This window comes from Sorghum bicolor, chromosome 5, assembly GCF_000003195.3.
Source record: "Sorghum bicolor cultivar BTx623 chromosome 5, Sorghum_bicolor_NCBIv3, whole genome shotgun sequence".
Classification (NCBI taxonomy): domain Eukaryota; kingdom Viridiplantae; phylum Streptophyta; class Magnoliopsida; order Poales; family Poaceae; genus Sorghum; species Sorghum bicolor.
In genome coordinates, this window is record NC_012874.2 from 6172248 (window position 1) to 6192101 (window position 19854).

Genomic DNA, 19854 nt, shown 5'->3' on the forward strand with positions numbered 1-19854 from the left:
TGCATTAAGCTTTCGGATGATTGATTGATACCGTAGGCTGTATCGAAAAACAGTGCTTCACTCCGGATGCTTAAGACACCATTAAATCAAACTGAATATATTCAAATGTTAAAGTTTATTCAAATAATAGTCATTAATCATTTGTTAGAGATAGCTGCCCTCCGGAGTATATTCAAATATTAAAGTTTATATACTAGTCATTAATCATTTGTTAGAGATAGCTTTAAACAATATTATATACGTGATCCTCACAGATACGGTCAGATATGGATATAAAATCAAATAGAGAAACGTTCAGAAATGGATTCGAATACATCTAGTGAATAAAACTATTGATATTATTATCTAGCGGATAAAACTATGGATATATTATTATCGGATACTAATTCGAACAAAATGGATAACTAGACATTTATATTTCCCCGGAAAAGATTCATTTGACATGGCAGCTAGCGAAGGTGACCGTTACCCCAGAAAAAGGGAAAAAAAAAAAAAAATCCTCCGCCTGCATCCGAAATTCCGAACGCGAATGCTATATATACCAGCACGAGGGTGCGGCGGCGGCGCTTCCATTCCGGCAGTGTCCAACCAAGAACCAAAAAAAGAGGCAGTGATCGATCGATCCCACCAAGAAACCAAGAACTAGAGTGTCATCGATCTGATTCCGACCAAGAAACCAAGAGGGCGATCCGGATTCGATTCGGCCAAGAAATCAAGGGGAAGCTCTGCTCGACGAGCAATGGAGGCGCGGCGGTTCGGCTTCGGCGCGTCCATGTCGCCGGCGAACAAGTTCGACCCGACGGACGAGGACATCGTGGCGCAGTACCTCCTCCCGCGCGCCGTCGGCCTCCCGAACCCGTACGAGCACGCGGTCATCGACGCCGACCCCTGCAGCTGCCCGCCGTGGGAGCTGCTGCGGCGCCACGGCCACGCCGGGAGCGACCAGGCCTTCTTCTTCGTGCCCCCGCGCGTCATGAGCCGGAACGCCGGCCGCGTGAGCCGCGTCGTCAGCCCCGCGTCGCCCTGCGGCGTCGGCGGCGTGTGGCACGGGCAGAAGGCCGAGGACAAGGCGCTCGTCATCGTGCGCGGCGACGGCGACGGCGACGCCCGCGGCGCCCCCGAGCTGACGGTCATGTTCCGGCGGTACAACCTGTCGTACCACAGGAAGGGTGACCGGAGGTCCAGCGGGTGGGTCATGCACGAGTACCACGTCGTCCACCCGGAGCTCCGCCCCGGCGCCGTGGTCGCGCGAATCAAGATCACCGAGAAGGCCAAGAAGATGGGCAAGAGGCCGAGGGAGCAGCAGCTGCAGGAGGAGGACGCCGTTATCGCCAGGGCGGGCACGGCGGCCGCCCTCGTTCCGGGACTGGACCAGCCGGGCCCCAGCAACTACTTCGGCTCCGAGTCCGACTACGGCCATGCCGCCGGGAACGCCGTCGTGGCGAGCGTTGTTGGCGAGGGCGTCGGCGACAACTTCCTCCAATTAGACGGCAACGACGACAACTTCCTCCAAGACGAGGGCTGATACGATGCAATGCTCTGGTAGAATAGTCTGTGCAATAGGCCTCATTGGCGTTCAAGATATGGTTAACAACTGATTGATTCTTCTATTTGTGATCTATCAATCGCTGAGATTGCTTGAATAGTATGATTTGGTTTTCTGATATTAGTAACAGGATGAGTTCTTTCAGAAGAGGAACTAAAAGCTATTTTAGATTCACCTGTATGATACAGAGTATGTTTTCTTCCATCATATGCTGATTACTGCCAAAGTTTATCTATGCTCCAGTTCCAGTACCACAATTATTTGCATATCTGGACTAGCACTTGGACAGAATTAGCGGTCACGGAAATTTGCCCAAAAAAAATATGATGGGGGCATTGAGGCTGTGATAGAGATAAGTAAATGGACCCAACTCAAGAACAGTGGTACTATATGAGCGTCCAGATGCATCAAGCCGGGCACACACATTTCTGGGTATGAAAAATGTAATCTGCAGAACTGAACCTATTGACAACCACATGATTCGGCATGTCTATACTTTCTTCCTGCATGCCAATCTGCCAAAGTTAAGATGTTGTGAGTTGTGACTGCTTACAAGGGGGGAACATGCTTCCATTCCTTTCTGTGGGAACATGCTTCGTTCCTTTCTGTGTACATGCTTCCTAGATCATGCTTCAGCTTTTGTGAAGTCATGTTTGTTCATTCTGAAACCCTTTCATCTTTGCTGATGTTTGTCTTGCATGTGGCACTTGAATTGGTCCCGTTTTACAGTAAAGAACAAAGTTCTATTGTATCGTATTATGCAAATTCTAATCATCCTAGGTGTTTTAAACCTGATGATCATGAAAACATGTGTGCCCTTTAGCTCCAACATTTTTTTGGAAGGACTTAGTGTAGGCAATAGCCTGGGCATGAGAAAGCTTTGGTTTTCATAGTTTTGTATAGTGCTGATATTATATATGGTCAAAAGTCAAAACACATAAGAAAAAGTAAAACCGTCACTGGATTTGCTGCAAGCAAGAAAACACATAACTCTCTGATCCTGAAATCGCGATAAAGAAACTAATATACACCAAAAGGTATTTGTCAAAATATTTGTTTTTCTTTAATGAAGCTATTTATGTTTACAGGCATGTAGGACCAGCATACCTACATGATTAGGGGCAAAGTTTGTATGATAAAAATGCAAAGACTGCTAGCTGATAGAAGGATATGCATAACAATGAGCAAAACTAAGCTGTCAAAATACACTCCTGCAATGGAAATGGCAAAGTGAGATATATAAAAGAAAATATTGCTTTGACACAGCAACCAAACAAAAAATAAAGTGTAGAGAGAAACATTTAGTTTCTTATTTTTTCAGTAGAAAATGACAGTATTTGATTTTACTTATTGGCCGCAGCCTCCTCATGAAAGTTTGGACAAAGAATGACTTGATGTAAAAGGAGAAACTACTAAGTGCCTGTTTGGATTCCATGACTTGAAACTAATATCTAGAAAGTGCTTGCCCTTTTTTATTAGCTTACTTTTCAATTCCTCTCAATTTCTGGGAACCAAACTAGGCCCAGAAAATGTTTTTAAGTTTAGAGGCACAGGAGTGAGCTTTTGCAACTTACACTTGCAAAGGATTATTTCAAAACTGACTTCCGACTTACGAGCCAAAAAAAAAAGAAGAGGCCATAGTTCACTTGCTCCAAACAAATCCATATTTACTCTGTGGTAGATAAAATGGTTAACTATAATCACGCCAATTTTGAGTCAAATGAAATGCTGGGGTATTAAGGATGCTGGCCACAACAACAGCATCGCAAATCTGCATTTTACATTTACATTGGTATCAATCATGCATGCTGAAAACTGGAAATGCAAGTATAATATACTAAAAAGAAATAAATAACCCTAACCATGAACATTAGTACTCCACAGAACATTTAATACGAATTTATTCACAATTCTAAGTGTATAGAAATTGCTAGAGAACATTTTACATACCATATTTACAAAACAAAATAATCAAAATAAAAATGGGCCATCTTGTCAAGGCCTTCGTCGAGACGCGGCGGGCCGGCAGGAGGATTCGGCCCAACAACAACAGCATGCTTTCTTCTACGAACAGGATTCTGCTTTGCGGCATCTTCTCTGAACTTTTTGCAGGAAACGAGCTGAAGCAAGTCCGAACTCCGAACAGGAGAGCCGAAACGAGGCCGCCGACCCCGAGTCCGCGTCGTCGCAGCTCCTGCCTCTCCTGCGCTACACCTACGGCCTACATATATACCAGGAAAGGAAACGAACGCCGGCGACGAGAATTCGATCACAACTCGTCGGAAAAAAAGAAGAAGAAGAAGGAAGCAAAGACTGGTTGGAAGAACGAGACCGGATCCGAGCAGGAAACAAAGAAACCAGCAGGCTCGAGCTCCTCGAGTTAGCTAGCTAGCAATGGAGGCGTGGCGGTTCGGCTTCGACCCGTCGTTGTTCCCGCCGGCGTACAAGTTCGACCCGACCGACACCGACATCGTGGTGCACTACCTCCTCCCGCGCGCGCTGGGCGTCCCCAACCCGTACGAGCACGCCGTCATCGACGGCGACCCCTGCAGCTGCCCGCCGTGGGAGTTGATGCGCCGGAACGGCCACGCCGACAGCGACCACGCCTTCTTCTTCCCGCCCCCGCGCGACGGCGAGAAGCGGCCCGTCCGAGTAGTCTCCTCCCCAGCCCCAGCCCCAGGGGAGGACGACGGCGCCCGCGCGCGCGGCAAGTGGGACGCGCAGAAGAGCACGGAGAGCTCCGTCGTCCTCGTGCGCGGCGGCGGCCCGGGCGGCATTGGCGGTGGCGCCGAGGTGCTCGTCAAGTACAAGCGCTGCAACCTGTCGTACTACCACGGCAAAGAGCCCAGCACTAGCGGGTGGGTCATGCACGAGTACCAGATCACCGTGCCGCCGCGGCTCTCCGGCACCGTCCTGTCGCGCGTCAAGGTCACCGACAGGGGCAAGCAGCGACTGAGGAAGGCCGCCGCCGGCGGTGGTTCGCAGCAGGTTGTTGCTGTTCCGGACCCTGACGAGCCTGGCCCGAGCAACTACGACGACGGCGGCGGCGGCGATGGAAATGCCCTTGGCTCGAGCGGCGGCGAGCGGGCTGAGGTTGTCTACCTAGACGATGAAAATGGCAGTGTCATGGCGGAGATGGCTGCCTACTTCGTCGACGATGGCAACAGCTACTTGAAGGACGGCTTCGGCTACTACCAGTTCCAGGACGACGGCAGCGGCGGCGACTATGGTTTCACCGTCGGAGACGACAACGTTAACCCTTGATCGTGCTTATAGTCGTCTTTGTGAATATCAAATATTGACATTGATTTATGTAACTATTCTGATTGGTTAGTTATTTACTTATAAACTAGATACATACACGTGCGTTGCATTGAGGTCATAATTTTTTTTAGGCCGAGCCTCACTAATCAAATACGGACGCGTGAGCTCCAAGGACTTTATATCAGACATAAACAATATCAGACATAAACATGTGGGTCTGGTATTTGTATTACAATCGGGTAGGATACAAACGTGTGAGCTCCGAGTTGAGGATGATCCATATCGGACACAGATGCGTTAGCAAGAATAAAATTTGGTATCACTAGGTAGATGATGACATTAGAGTCTTTTTAGGTGTAGAGATTTACACAATCAAAATGGTTGAACTCGTGCTTCAGATAAATCTCAGAAAAAAAACAATTCTTTATAATTTATCCAGAACAAAGAAATATTGAAGTCTTTATGTACAAAGTACAATAACATTCACTGATGAATCTCTGTTTTTTTTGGGGGGAAGGGATTCATATCAACAGCCATACAATTTGAAATCTCTATATTCTCTTCTATGCTCGAACCAATATTTATTTTTTTCCTTTGCTTACTGTTATATGGTGTGGCTACTTACAAGATACAAGGGTGGAACATGCCTAGTTCCTTGCCGTGTTCCTTGATCGTGCTTCAGCTTGCTGACACATGCAGTCAGGCATGGGAAGGTTGTACATGGATTCCTGTGGTTTCCTTAATCCCAAACCTTTCATCTCACTATGCCGACGCATGTCCTCCATGTAGTGCTTGAATCGATCCCATCTACATAGATACTCCACAATTAGATGATAAGTATGAAAAAGGAAGCATAATATGTTGCATGTTCTGCCCATTGCAGGTGTTCACAACTAAAAGAGAGTAACCAGTTACAGAAGATTTAAATGCATGTCAGCGTACACATAAAACTTTCACTATATCGTACTTTGATTAGAATGAACCGAAATTATTTGAAGCAATCATGTTTGGAGAAACTTTTATGAAACAAATGGTCATCTTGGACACAAAAATGGCTACATGTGAATGAATTTCAGGCCACATTCATTGATAGTTTACGAGGATAACCGAAAATATACCTGATATTTGGATTGTCAAAGAGTTGAACTAGCTTCCGTTTATCTGGTTTTATTGTCTTTGCATGTCCTCCATACATATAACGCCTGTGCCCCATCAGAAAGTGAGGGAAATTGCTTCCTTGTGTCATCACAAACACTTCACTGTAAAGACAGACAGTATAGTCCAGCGCTGCTAGTCTTGATGAATGTCCCTATATATAGCGTAAGCAGACAAACTTATCCTTTGATACCTGGCTTCCATTTCTTGATGCAATACAAACAGGATAGAGAAGGGAGGCATACTTTCTAATATTTATTAGAGGACTGGAATAGTCAAGGAAAAAGGTACCTTGAACTGTGCAAGCTCCTCAGGAGTAACTAGACTTTCTTTTGTTTGTAGAAATGGAAACAACTGTTGAAGAGGAGCCATGTACTTTTCAGCATTATATATTTTACCGGATGCAACATAAAGGGAAGTAGTGTTGTCAAATCCCATTCCTCGCAACATCATTCCAACCTTGTATAAACTGAACTAGTAAGAAAATAGAAGTTACATAATACCTTATAAAACAAAGCAAATACAGTTCTCCTAAATTTTGATCAGAGACAAAGTCCAATCTTATAAATTAGGTGAGGATAATTATTATATTCAAGGATCTCTCTTTCTGTAATCTGCCAATATGACCTGGCACTCTCTGTCTGTGATGTAACTGTCCAACAGTAGACAGCAGCACCTCAGAAACATGGCATGAGATCTAAAAACCACGAAGCAATTCAGAAAAAGCAAGATTGCAAGGAACAAATGTTGCAACCTCCAAAGGTGTCAAAGGGCATCTCCCATTCCTTCGGTTAGCCTCAGGATTTATCACTCGACCAGGTCGGTGGAATTTCCCTCTCCAGCTCCTTTCGCGAGCATTTTCCATTGCATTATTCTCCTTTGAACCACCATCATATTTGCAGCATGAAAAAGCTACCATGTCCTAAACATAGAACACACAGTCATCACAACTTGAGAAATAAATATTAGTCCACACAAGATAAACTTTAGTAAAACCTCTTCAAAGCGAAGATGCACCGAGACGTACTTCCCACCAGTCAAAAAACTCCTCTTGATCATTCGGTCAACCATATTATCTGCAAGAGTTCTTATTGGTTCAGAAAATCTTAATGCCTCATAGTTTGTCAAACATCTCAATGCCTGGATATTCATAGGAACCGAATGGGCCAGTCTATTTGAGAAAGGGGCAATTCGCACAGCCCTGTGTCATAGAACAAGAAATAAGTGAAGACATGGTACTACGGGATGCTCAGTGCAAAGATCTGACTCTACTTCGAGGCAAGGGGAAAAAAAGGAAGGGGGCACGTACCCTAGCTCCAACAATTTTGGAAGCACCTGTTCTAGGTAGTAACTTGGGGGTGAGAAAGCTTTGGTTCTCATATTTGGTATTATGCTGATATTATGGTTGAATCGCAGAAAAACATCTTCAGGAAGATCTTTTACGACCCTTACATATTTTCTAAGTGACTCAATGAAGTGATCTTCGTCAAAGATATCACCAAATTTGCTGAAAACTTGAAAAGACATCCTCATGAAACAGCGAGAAGAAAACTAACATATATTTTAGGTATTACAGTTTTAATTCCCAAAGGGACGGAAAATGTAGAATCAGCATATTTAAATGATCAAGGGAAAACTTTATATGCTAAAGGAAATGCAGCTAACAGGATACATGGGAGCTTATAGGACCATATTCTTAACAATGACCAAAACTAAGTTGTCAAAGTGCATAACTACGTAAGAGCAAATATAGCCTCAAAGGTAGCAGGCTAGCAGCAACAAGAAAAGGCTGGTGTGCATACAAAAAAGGCCGCGTGCAATAGGAAGGGATCATAATCCATTTAACTTATTCATTCCAGCCTTGTTATGAAAGATTAACGAGAAAAACACTTGCAAAGGAGACTAATAACAGAAGTAACTGTCCCCCAACTTAGTATAGTAAAGCACTAGTAAAAAACTAGTTTCCAAGAAAAGAAAAGGAGGAAGGCATATACCACATTTCAGTTACTCAAAATACATCTCTGATTATTATGTAAACATAAACTTTTACCTAGAATCACGCCAAACGCTATTCAAATGAAATGCTGGCGTCACAAGAGTTGCATTAAGAATTTTGGCCACAGCAATAGCATCACAAATCTGTATTAAGAAATCTCAATCAGATAACCACAAAAAATGCATGCTGAAAAGAGGAAACCTAACTTGAACTTGAGGTGCTATATCAAAAAATAAAATAAAATAAAATAAAATAAAATAAAATAATCCATCAATGAAGATTGGTAAGCACATAAAATTTCATTTGTTATTGAGACATCCACGGAAGATAAGGTACAGATATGCAATAAAATGCCAACTATCATATTTATAGAAGAGTGAGGTTGAACACATGTATAGAACTGCCAATTTATGATCTGGACCACAGAATCAACTATCAGCAAACTTGACACCTTGCTGATATAAAAAAAACAAAGATATAACCAGGACATTCTTGGCTGAGATTGGATCCCTCTCTCAAAACAAAATGCAGCCATCTAGTACCTGCTAATTACCGGAGTACTGGACAATTAGTTTAAACTGAGTAAAATAGGTAATTTGGCTCCGTGAAATGCAAATAATGATAAAATTTAGCTTCTAGATCAAAATGATAAAGTCAACATATAGAATTGGACTTTTCAAATCTAGTTGGAAATGATCATACAACTTACTGAAATGCGTTGTTGATTCAAGCCACCATTTGCCTCAACTATGAGGAAACCATTTGAAGGCGGTAATTCTGAAAAGCGTAAATGTGTGCCATCAATGTCAGCTACCAAGTTATGATGTGTTTCCCAGCTTATATTGACATAGAGGTAAACAAATAAGAATTGGTTTTTGAGTTATGACTTGAATGTTTGGTTTGCAAACTACACTCTTAAGGTTCTTTTACCTGAGTGTATCAACCTCTTGCTGATACAAGGCTTCCATTGCTTTCCAGACTTTTTGTAATGAGATGTTACTAACTGTGATGGAAAGACAAAAAGGAACTATGTCACATACATGTAAGATATCCTAATTTCCTAGCATAAAGAACAAGAGTTTCATAGTCCTTATGATTAAAGAAAATTAAACAGAATCACAGTTGAACTCCAAAGGTTATTGAGATTATTAGCATAGTATAACTGATCAAAACAAAGCATTTTCATGCTCAACCATGAGCCAAAGTCACAAAGAATTGTTCTGAGTCTTTCAAAAATCACAACATAAAAAAAATAGCATATAGCCCCTAGAGATTTCTTTTGAAGAATCAATAGCCCTGAGAGTTCACAGTAATAGATATGAAACCAGAGATACCACATCAACAGGATAAAATAAATCATGTCGAACACCAAAAAAAAAATCACTTCTATAGGATTATTCTTCTGCCTCGATTGAGGTCACACAAATAAGGCACCAGAATACTACATATTTCAGGGCAATGCTGTACCTGATAGTGATATGTAACAGAATAAGCAGAAGGGTTTTTGATAACATGTAAGAAGTGGCATATAATGTGATAGCAGTAGCTAATAAGGTCCCTTGCTATGAAGCATTGAAACCTTGTGTTGGGACAGGTGGTTGTGCTCTGCTCACTGCTTAGCCTTGTGAACAAAAAATGTACTTCGCAAATTGTTTCAAATTTAAACTACAGAACATGGAAATGGAATGTCGTCATAAAAACTGCCTCCCTGAACTGTCTACGTGACTCTCGGTACTGGTTAACAACCTCCTTTTGCAAAACTGTGCCTTCTTTTGATTACTTTATCCTCTCATCTAGCATCACCAAGTTGTAGCGTATACTCTATGCCTGTCATTTATGAAGGGTCATCACCTTTCTGCCATTCAAACATGAAACGAAAAGCAGCACATGCTACAATTTTACAAGTAAATTACTACATTTAAGGTGGCAAAACATGTTTCTTTTGCCTCATGAAACGTGACTCACAGATTGTCCAAAACTCCAAATCCCCTATTTTCTTGTAGAATGAGCCTAATTTTGATTGTTTGAAGCCAAACTTTGTTGAATTCAGGTGACTGGAGGCAAATTTGTTGTCCTTTTAGCAAAAGGGTAGTAAATGATTGGGAAGAAAATTGAAACGACAAGAAAAGAACACAGAATAAGATCAATCATATAGGACGACAATTTTGATCGAATCGATCCCCTACATTGCAATTCTGAAACCTTGGATGACACATTCAACCAAGCAGGGAGGCAATCGTCCATCCCCCTCCCGAGACAAACCAGGAACTTTGGCATGCAAGAACTCAACTCGCACCCCCAACGAAATCAAGCGACAAGATCCTAGGGGGGACCCAAAAAAATGCCAACTTAGGGGCGCTCACCGGGTTCGGGCGCGAGGCGAAGGCGCGCATTTCCGGGAGGAGCCGTTCGAACACGAGGTGGCTGCGGTACACGGACCCGGGGGGCCCCAGCGCCCCCTCCACCACGCCGCTGGATCCAAACCCCTCGCCGCCGCCCATGGTCAGCATGAGCATCGCCGCCGTGTACGCCAGCGCGAGGAGCAGCACGGCGGCCCGCCGCCGGCGCCCGACCAGCACGCGGCCCAGCCGCCGCGCAGCAGGCTTCGCGCCAACAACCGTCTCGGTGCCGCGCATTGACGCCTCCGCGGCCTCCACTTGCATGTCCTGGAGCGCTCCCGCGGGACCATGCGAGGGCGAAGCTGCTTGCCGTTGCCGGTGTGGAGGAGGCGCGAGGTGGGAGGTGGTGGCGGTGGTGGAAAGGCCGGAGAGGAAAGCGTGACCAGAAATGGCAAATGCGGAAATACGAGAGAGAAAGGGGAGGGGATGCGGTCGAATTGGATTGGAATCGAATGTGGATAGAAAAAGTCAAAATCTCATTTTTCAAAAAGTAACATATTTTAAAATTTAGCTACATATATATAGAAATGTATGCATCAATGTTCATGATGAATAATAAATCTCATTAGATCGAGCATGAAATATAGTTTCATAATAAACATATATGGAGATGCAAATATCAACATTGTTTTCTATATACTTAGTTATTTTTTTTTTAAAATGACATCTTAAGAAACGAAATATATTCATTTTGGGATGGAGAAAGTATGCTTAATTTAAATCTAGATATGGATACAGATATTGTTGGATATGAATACAAAACGAATAGTTGAATTCGAATTTGCAATGTATACTTGATTTTGAAGATAATATTTAGATTTGCTTATAGATGGTTTTATAGTAAAATAAAATTGCTATACATGTTGGGATTTAAAATATGGCTGTATAGCAGCGGTAGATAAAGACAACTAAAATATATGTTCATAATTATTTCAATAATAAAATATGTAAACAATAATAAAAATGTTAGATAAAAATATTTCAATACCAATAAACATTTATCTATACATAAATTTAAATTAAACAAACTAAATTTACTTAAAGTTAACGTGATTATATATTAAAGTTAAAATGCTTCCCTCTACATGCGTGCAGAAACGCTTTCGTGTGCACGTACAAGAAGACAAAAAAGTTTGCAGACCAACTCACTTGTTGTCATAACCACCGGAGATGAAGCAGGTCGCGGCGTTAGGGTTCAAAGATTTTCCTGCTCTCCGAGATTGCTACTGTAGAGGACGTTGTTCTGGCAACGGTGGTGATCTGACGGCTAAGAAAGACGGTGGGAGTGGTTGGTGCTCCTCCCCCCCTTAGCATAAGAAAAACCAACACAGCCAGCTCATGAGTGACTTGAGTACATCCTTAAAGAGACATTCAAAACTAAGAAAACTTGAGGCTACTAAGAACTTCACCACCTGTAATAGGTGACTAATTTATCCACAGTCTTCCTTCTCGTCATTACTACTTCTCCATCACTATCTCAAATTAATTAGAAAGTCGTACCTTAGCTGCCCGATGAAAAATCAGGCATGAAGATTTTAATCCTAATTAAAACTATATTGATTGTTTGATGCTAGAAATTTTTGTTTGTTAGGAAAGATCAGTAGTAATATTATATGAGCTAAACAAGCGGACGTGAACCAATCAAGCCCGTGATTAGAATGATGAACTTTATTTCTAATTAAGAATCAATATGGTAGAGCGCTCTTTGCGTCTTAAGTTTCACATTTTTCAAGAGTAGGTGAGAATAAATTCTAAAGTGATTTTAGTAGCGATTAAACAAGGAGTAGTGGGGAGTGATGGAGAGTATAGGTTTTTTTTAACTTCCCACTTGTAGTGTAAATAGAGAAGTGATTCTCGCTGAGAAGTTGGGAGCGGAGCTCTTGCCCAACTGGCCCCAAATTATAAGGCCCATAATTTTACATAAAAAGTTAATAGGAGATTGACTTAATTTGAATAGGTCACTGTTGTATCGTTGTGAGGTTAGGAAAATATACAAAGCTAGCCATAGATTTAGACCCACGATCGACGGCTAGGCTAGGACATGAGTGGTGCAATAGTGCCAATAAAGTTTTGCAACTTGCAAGCTAAGCGAGAGATAGATGATAAACCAATGGACTAAAGAAGAATGGTACTCCCTTTATTCCAAATTATAGACTTTTCTAGGTATATTATCTTTGTTATGCATCTAGACACAGTGTATATCTAGATACGTACTGAAAATAATATATCTAAAAAAATCAAAACATTTTATAATTTAGAATGGAGGGAATACCATACATGTAGTCATTTAAAGGAAGGTGGACAAAAAAACGAAGACAATTTTTTTGGCTCTCTAATGTTAGGTATAGGTAGACATCTGAATTATGTAGCATAAAAAAACAGAGATTGATAAAAAATGAAATAAAGTTTTGTCTATTTAATGTTGGGTACAGATAGACATCTGAATTAGGTAGTAGAAAAAAGATTTATTTTTATTTGTGGATAAAAAATGAAATAAATTTTGTCTGTTTAATGTTAAGGACATAGATAGGCATCTGAATTAGGTATCAGAAAAAAATAGATTTATTTTTATTTGTGTATGATCGTAGGTAGCAGCAAAACGTTGAGATTGATAAAAAATGAAATAAAGTTTTGTCTATTTAATGTTGGGTACAGATAGACATATGAATTAGGTAGCAGAAAAAAAGATTTACTTTTATTTGTGGATAAAAAATGAAATAAGTTTTGTCTATTTAATGTTAGGGATATAGATAAACATTTGAATTAGGTAGCAGAAAAAATAGATTTATTTTTATTTATGTATGATCGTAGGTAGCAGCAAAACGCTATACACACGATGTAGTGTGTTAACGCCTCTAATCCAAGCCTATTAGGCCTCGTTTGATTTGCCCTGTTAAACTTTACCGCATGTTATATTGAATGTTTGGACATGTATATGAAGTACTAAATATAGACTAATTAAAAAACTAAAAATATAGCTGGAGAGTAATTTGAGAGACGAATCTTTTAAGTCTAATTAGTCCATAATTGGATAGTGATTATCAAATAAGACGAAACTACTACAATATCTATTAAACCCGTCACGGGTACCCGCGGGTCGCCCATGATATCAATATAATTTAAATTATTTCATAGGTATTTATTAGATATAAACATCTCATGTAGTTCAATCTTTTTGTCTTTCTAATCTAAGAAGAAAAAAATATTATAGATTTTAACTGCTTGACTAGGTATCACTAAAAAGTATAGATTCCACCACTCTCTCCTCTGGTTGGCGATATGAGACTAAAAACATCATGTTGTGAGTAATAACTAAAAACAAACACATGTCAGCTCGTTTTCCTTGTTAAAACCCAGGTAGACAACACTACCTTTTCTAATACTAACTCAAAATTGTTTCCATACCTTATTATCTAAAATTTATTTATACAAAGTGTGTGATATATAGATTAGGTGGGTAGATATAAACTACTTTGCTATCATGGACCGGGTTTACAAAACCCATGGGTTTACGGGTTTGGATGGTACATTCCCAGACCCATGCCCATAAACCCACTGGGTCTAGTTTTTTATCCATTAACAAACCCATGGATAGAGAAATTGACCCAACCCCATACCCTAATAGAGTAAAAACCCATCGGATTTCGGGTACCCGTTGCCATCTTTACATGGAGCAACCTTTTTCTTTGAACCATCATTCAAACCAACGCTACATCAACCCTGAAACTAGCCTTACCTGCAGACTAAAGGTATGGCCATCTTGCTGGATCCCATAATTATAGTTTTAATTTCTCTTCTAGGATGTACTAAATTTGGCCATCCTATAATTACAATCTATTTTGTCTTCTCCGAGTTTTGTGCTGTTTGGATATGGTCAGCAATACTTTGGGTGAGATTATTAGACGAGGTAAGGAATTGTGAAAAACGAAAGCAAGGGTCTTGGGTTGCTTTGAACAAATAAGTTCATTAGATTATGCTAAAAAAATTAGGGGAATATGATACATGGAGTTATCAATAAAGCCTATATGAGAAAACTCAAACCTCCACAATTGTAAAAGGTAACTAATTGATCCCATAATATTTCTTTTTATAAATTATTCACCTCTATCATTACCAAAGATAATGCTTTGACCCATAAGTTTAGAGTCAAATTAGCCATACCTAGCATTATGAAAGATAATGTAATGTAATATATACCTATAGAATTTCTACCTAAATTATTCATCACAACTATTACATAAAAAATTAACAAAAAATCTCTCAAATGTACATGTAAATGCAGACTAGCTTGTCCATTTGACGTGGGCCGGAGTCCACTTGACGTGTCCAATGCAGCCCAGCTGTATCCAGTACGCGTGTTGGAGCCGATACGTATCTGTTTCTCAAGACACGCCTAGGATACGTATCTGAGGCGTATCCAACATGTATATGTATCCGACACGTATCGGATACACGATACGCTGCCCCGTTGAAGTATCCGAGCATCAAAAGTATAGATTATTACATAGAATAATTCAATATAACCAATAAAGTGCAAAAAAATATCTTTCTAGATTACCAAATTTTCTTTACCTTCTCTATCAATGTATATTTTTTTTATACTTTCAATAATTATGAGACTTTTCCCTTTTGATGATATAATTATACATATGTGTATTCAAACTATATACAATCAGTACAATAATTTTATTTATATATGTAAATACCATTAATTTTATTTAGATATGTGCATACCGTGATCCTACGGTATGCCGAGAATCCATACAATAATTCTATTGTACAAAATACATGATCGTAGGTAGCAGCAAAATGCTATACACACAATGTAGTGTGTTAACGCCTCCAAGCCTATCAATCATCAATTTTCGCAATTGTGTAGTTGCTCTCCACGTTTACCACATGGTGAGTTAATGATCACGGTAATTGTTTATCATCCAGTCTGCATTTAATTCAGTGCACAAGGTGGTACTAAAGGGAACTCTGCTTAATTAATCGCCACCCGGGCGTGCACGTTTATTTCATCCAGTTGTGCCCAATAGATAGGCGAAGCCTGCTACGTTGTGCCGGATCAAAGCCTGGTGGGGGAGCCATGGGCTATTCCTCTTGAGCTGAAATTTCAAAGGCCCAACATGAACCGTGTACGTGTCCTTGTCGTAGTCTCGAGCAACAACATAGGGTCCAGGGCTCCAGGCCGAGAAGCAGAATTGTTCTAGATTCTGTTTCCTGCTTTTTTTTTTGAAAAAAAAACAGAAATCTCTGTGAGCGGAGTGTTTAGTCCAGTCTCAATGTATGTTTCATAAGAGTATCATGCACATTAAATAAGGTGTCACACAAGCAAAATTGCTTTAAATGAAGGAGTTTCATCAGATGAGAGAGGAGTTTCATCCCCATAAAACTCATGTGGCTCGGTTACCTAGTTTATAGTCTTGGTAACTGTTCTATGAAATTATACATTGAGACTGACCTTATATCAATCTGACTCTTTTGAGTCCAAAAATACTCTGTTCCTGTCTATCGCTTGCCCCTCATATTCCTTCATTGCCTTCTCAGAGTTCTCCCATTCGGACTTCAAGCTGGTGGCACCATCTTTATGATGTGCCCGTGCCCACACCCCTATAAAAGATATAGAGGGGTCTAGAATCGGAGGCGTCGTCAGCTTGCAAGCCATGTCAACAACAATGGGGCCTTGTTTAGTTCGAATTTTTTTTGTTTCGGTGCTGTAGTATTTTTATTTTTATTTGACAATTATTGTTCAATCATAGACTAATTAGACTCAAAAGATTTATTTCGTGATTTATAGATAAATTGTGTAATTAGTTTTTATTTTCGTCTATATTTAGTACTCCATGTATGTGCCGTAAGATTCGATATGATAGAGAATCTTGAAAAGTTTTTGGTTTTTCTCAAACCTTTTTTTTTCAAATGGCTCTATACTATCCAACGTGACAACAACCCTTTAGCATTTTCAAAAGCATTTTTAAAGGTTTTTACTTGCTCCCCCCGACGCCACTAGCTTGATCTACATACAACGCAAGTAAGATCTCATATAGTGGCACTAAATAACTGTTTAGCTCATAAGAAAGGCCCACTCTATAATACTGTAATGTATCCTAAACGCAGTCAAAGCACTTCTCTACTCAACTTTTGACCAGTCAAATAAAATGCCTTACAAATATAACTGTGCTTTGCGCATTACATTCCATCTTCATGTTGATAAACCCACACGAGCATCTAAACCTCCATCTCCATCAAATGATGAACATTGCTCATCCATATATATATGTAGCAACCAAGCTACCTTGTCCATTCCCCATAGCATGAAGCTCCTCAATCATTCTTCACCAAGCCACTTGATCATCAACACAAATTAACACTTGGCTTGATCTTCCATGAATGATATTGTCCACCTCATAGCTTCACATGGCATTATTGGCTCATCGATCAGGGTCTTGCTTGCTCTTCACCGTTGCCTTGATCCATTGGCACCAACCCTTCTACTCATGCTTCACTACCTATGTGGTTCATCGCACCCAAGTCTTTGCTTGCTCTTCACTCTTGCAACCCGGTCCTTCGTAGTCAAGCCTCGCCTTGACCTTCTCCACCTAGCTATACGATACTATGTTATGTCTCATATTCAATAAGCTCCTTGATCTTAATAGTAGAACACTTTCATCACATGCACAAGCCATCTCTCCACCATGGCGATCATGTTTTGCTCACCCTAGTGTTGTGTGTGGACTAAATACCTATCATCTCACATGAAACACACACATTAGTCCACCTAAGATTGACACTTAATTACCAAAACAAAACTATGATTTTCATTGGGAGAGGATAGAGTTAAGTGGGAGAGAGAGAGAGAGGTGGCAGTGCTATGAAGGAGAGAGAGCGAGTGACTCAGGTAATCAGTTATGGTTTTTAATTTGGACTATGTAATTCTGCACGCAACCCGTATAGGATGCTTACCTCTGAAAATAGATTGTAAGAGGTGGTCATCTGCCCATTCAACAGGCGGGAGGCTCTGTCAACCACTCCCTTGATAAGGTTACGCAACCGCAGTGACACTATAGGACAAGAGACTTCACCAGCTCCAGGAGAAAAGGGCTCTAGGGTCCACTTGTCAGGCCCTTGAGGTATGAGCTCCTTACGACCAAGGAAGCCCCTAGAGTGTTCAGCTAGGGAGGTCGCACTAGAGCAGACAACTCCTGATAGTCAAGGGCTAGAACGGTGGCAGCTGCATCGAGCGATGGTTGCGGCTTTGTCTACTCCCCCTTACGTGACCAATTGAGGTCCATCAATAATATAGAAGGGGCCTCCCACACCCAGCATATGTAGACCATAGACCAGAATCCAAACCAACTTGTACTTGTCCCATCCTCAAAATATAAGGGGAGTTCACTACTACAGAAAATATTAACTGAGGCAGGCAAAAGCAATTTACTGAGGCAGTTTTTGCAACCGCCTCGGATCAAAGGTCACGGTAAATGAGACCTTTTCTGAGGCGGTTGTAATGCTTACCTCGATTAGTCAAAACAAAAAAGTAAAAGCCCATAGCCCAACCGGGCCTGGACATGGGCCATCGCCACCGGGGGAGCAGGCCCGCCACACGCGCTGCCATAGCTGGGCATGCAGGTCATTAATGCTTGCTGTCGCCTAGGGATGCTGGATCCATGCCCGCAGCCACTGGATCCATGCCCTCCTAGACCCACGTGAGGGAGATCTGCTAGTGGAGCACTATTGTTGTTGGGGATGAGCTCAGCACTGTCGCCTCTAAATCCGCCGGTGGAGCGCCTTCGCCACTAGCCACCGAGGTGTGGGCAACCTCACAAGCCATGGCAGAGGATGCTGCCCGACCCTAGATCCGCATCACCACACCCTCCATCTTGGCCGCTCTGCCCTCAATCCATGTCATCCCATGTGCCACCACAGGTTGAGGACCTCAAGGGAGCAGCATGCCGCCACCAGGGAAGGATATAGCGCTGCTAGGTCACCGGCTTGGCCATGCTCGCACCTGTGCCGCCGCCTTGGGTAGGCCACTGCACCAGCTCCTCGATCCAGATGGGGGTGCACTGCTTTGGTGAGGGAGAGGGAGAGTGGGTGAGGGGAGAGAGAGGAGGGGCGTGGTTGATGGAGTAGGAGAGGGGCGTCACGGGTGAGGGAGCGACTGAGGGAGTGAGTAGGCTAGAAGGTTAGGGTTTAGACTCTGTATATATACTCGATACTAGTATTGGGCTGAGAAATGGTAGCGGGCTGGGCTAGATTTTAAGAGACTGGCCTTATAAAATAAATGCCTCGGTTAATGATTTATCGAGGTGGTTCTGTTATAATGTTTGCCTCTGTTAATAGGCCAATGAAAAAGGGGACGATTTCCAAGCTAACTAGAGAATCTCAACTAGAGAAGGCCGATTTCTTACTCACTAAAGAAGAATACCGACAAGCAGTAGGGCTCAAAAGGCCAAACTATGATAGATTGTTGTGTCCCTTGTGTTTTGAGTGTCCAAACCACCAGAGACCCACACGTCGACTTTCGACGAACAAACACAATGCTCACCACGGTTATGAACCCATAACACGTAGCATTATAAAATACGGTGCAAATTAACCTCCATGTTTGCGTCTAATTAATAACTTACAAAAGAAAATATAAACTAACAATTAATTTGTTTATAAATATCAACTCTGGCCTTACAAAAAACTAAATATTCCTCAAGTTGACGTATAATACTAATAATTGCAGAAATCGTTAGAATGAAATTAGACTAAATATAATTACTTGTATGAAGGAATAAAGTATGGATTGTATGGCATGTTGACGTTGGACAGTAAAATGATTGTGTCTCTTGATGAGGTGGATATCACAATTATATGTGCTAGTGGATTTAATTGCATATGATAATATATTACTGAGGTGGACAATTGAGATGTTAAGATACATTGGTAGCTAGTTGGGTGTCTAGGATTATAAGAGACATAGGTTACAAAGAATAATTTAAATTAACTCTTAAGTAAAATATATATTTCTAAATTACCAGTTTTTACCTCTGCTATCGACATATAAAATTTCGTACAGGTCAATAACACAATCTTATATGAAATTTGCTTTCACAATTACGACTCTTCCCATTTCATATAATTATGCATATCTGTATTCAAACTATATTCTATTGCTCGAGCATTTACTTGTGTATTTATTTAATCGTGCTTGCGATCCATAACAGATATATTTTTATTTGTGTATATATGATCCATTTGTGTGTGTGTGTATATATGATCCATTTGTGTGTGTGTGTATATATATATATACGATCGTAGGTAGCAGCAAAACAGATTTATTTTTATTTGTTGTATATATATATGATCGTAGGTAGCTGCAAAATGCTATACACACAATGTAGATGCTATACACACAATGTAGTGTGTTAACTCCCTCCTTATTAAGAACCTGGATTACATATAGTGTAGTTGCTCTCCGTGTTTACCACACGGTGAGTCGA

General features: G+C 41.2%; 3 protein-coding genes across 3 annotated transcripts; 2 read left to right on the top strand and 1 right to left on the bottom strand.

Annotated features, from left to right (window-relative positions):
• Positions 740 to 1525, top strand: LOC8072757 (NAC domain-containing protein 41). Its single transcript, XM_002449053.1, has one exon. It carries the CDS (start codon positions 740 to 742, stop codon positions 1523 to 1525), a length of 786 nt encoding a protein of 261 aa, XP_002449098.1.
• Positions 3941 to 4810, top strand: LOC8072758 (NAC transcription factor NAM-2). The gene has a single exon (XM_002449054.1). It carries the CDS (start codon positions 3941 to 3943, stop codon positions 4808 to 4810), a length of 870 nt encoding a protein of 289 aa, XP_002449099.1.
• LOC8072759 (uncharacterized protein At1g04910) lies at positions 5210 to 10784 on the bottom strand. Its single transcript, XM_021460904.1, has 10 exons — positions 10325 to 10784; positions 8892 to 8964; positions 8671 to 8738; positions 8016 to 8104; positions 7275 to 7472; positions 6962 to 7166; positions 6720 to 6887; positions 6257 to 6424; positions 5929 to 6119; positions 5210 to 5617 (listed from the first exon to the last, which is right to left on the bottom strand). The coding sequence occupies exons 1-10, from the start codon at positions 10622 to 10624 to the stop codon at positions 5458 to 5460; spliced, it is 1620 nt and encodes a 539-aa protein (XP_021316579.1). The 5' UTR covers positions 10625 to 10784; the 3' UTR covers positions 5210 to 5457.

Excerpts from the sequence above, each read along its gene's own strand:
- LOC8072759 (XM_021460904.1), bottom strand. The coding sequence starts at position 10,624 with ATGCAAGTGGAGGCCGCGGAGGCGTCAATGCGCGGCACCGAGACGGTT. Across the intron at positions 8,105-8,670 it reads TGAATCAACAACGCATTTCA|ATTTGTGATGCTATTGCTGT; the intron begins GTAAGTTGTATG and ends TTCTTAATACAG. Across the intron at positions 7,473-8,015 it reads AGCGTTTGGCGTGATTCTAG|CAAATTTGGTGATATCTTTG; the intron begins GTAAAAGTTTAT and ends TCAAGTTTTCAG.
- LOC8072757 (XM_002449053.1), top strand. The coding sequence starts at position 740 with ATGGAGGCGCGGCGGTTCGGCTTCGGCGCGTCCATGTCGCCGGCGAAC.
- LOC8072758 (XM_002449054.1), top strand. The coding sequence starts at position 3,941 with ATGGAGGCGTGGCGGTTCGGCTTCGACCCGTCGTTGTTCCCGCCGGCG.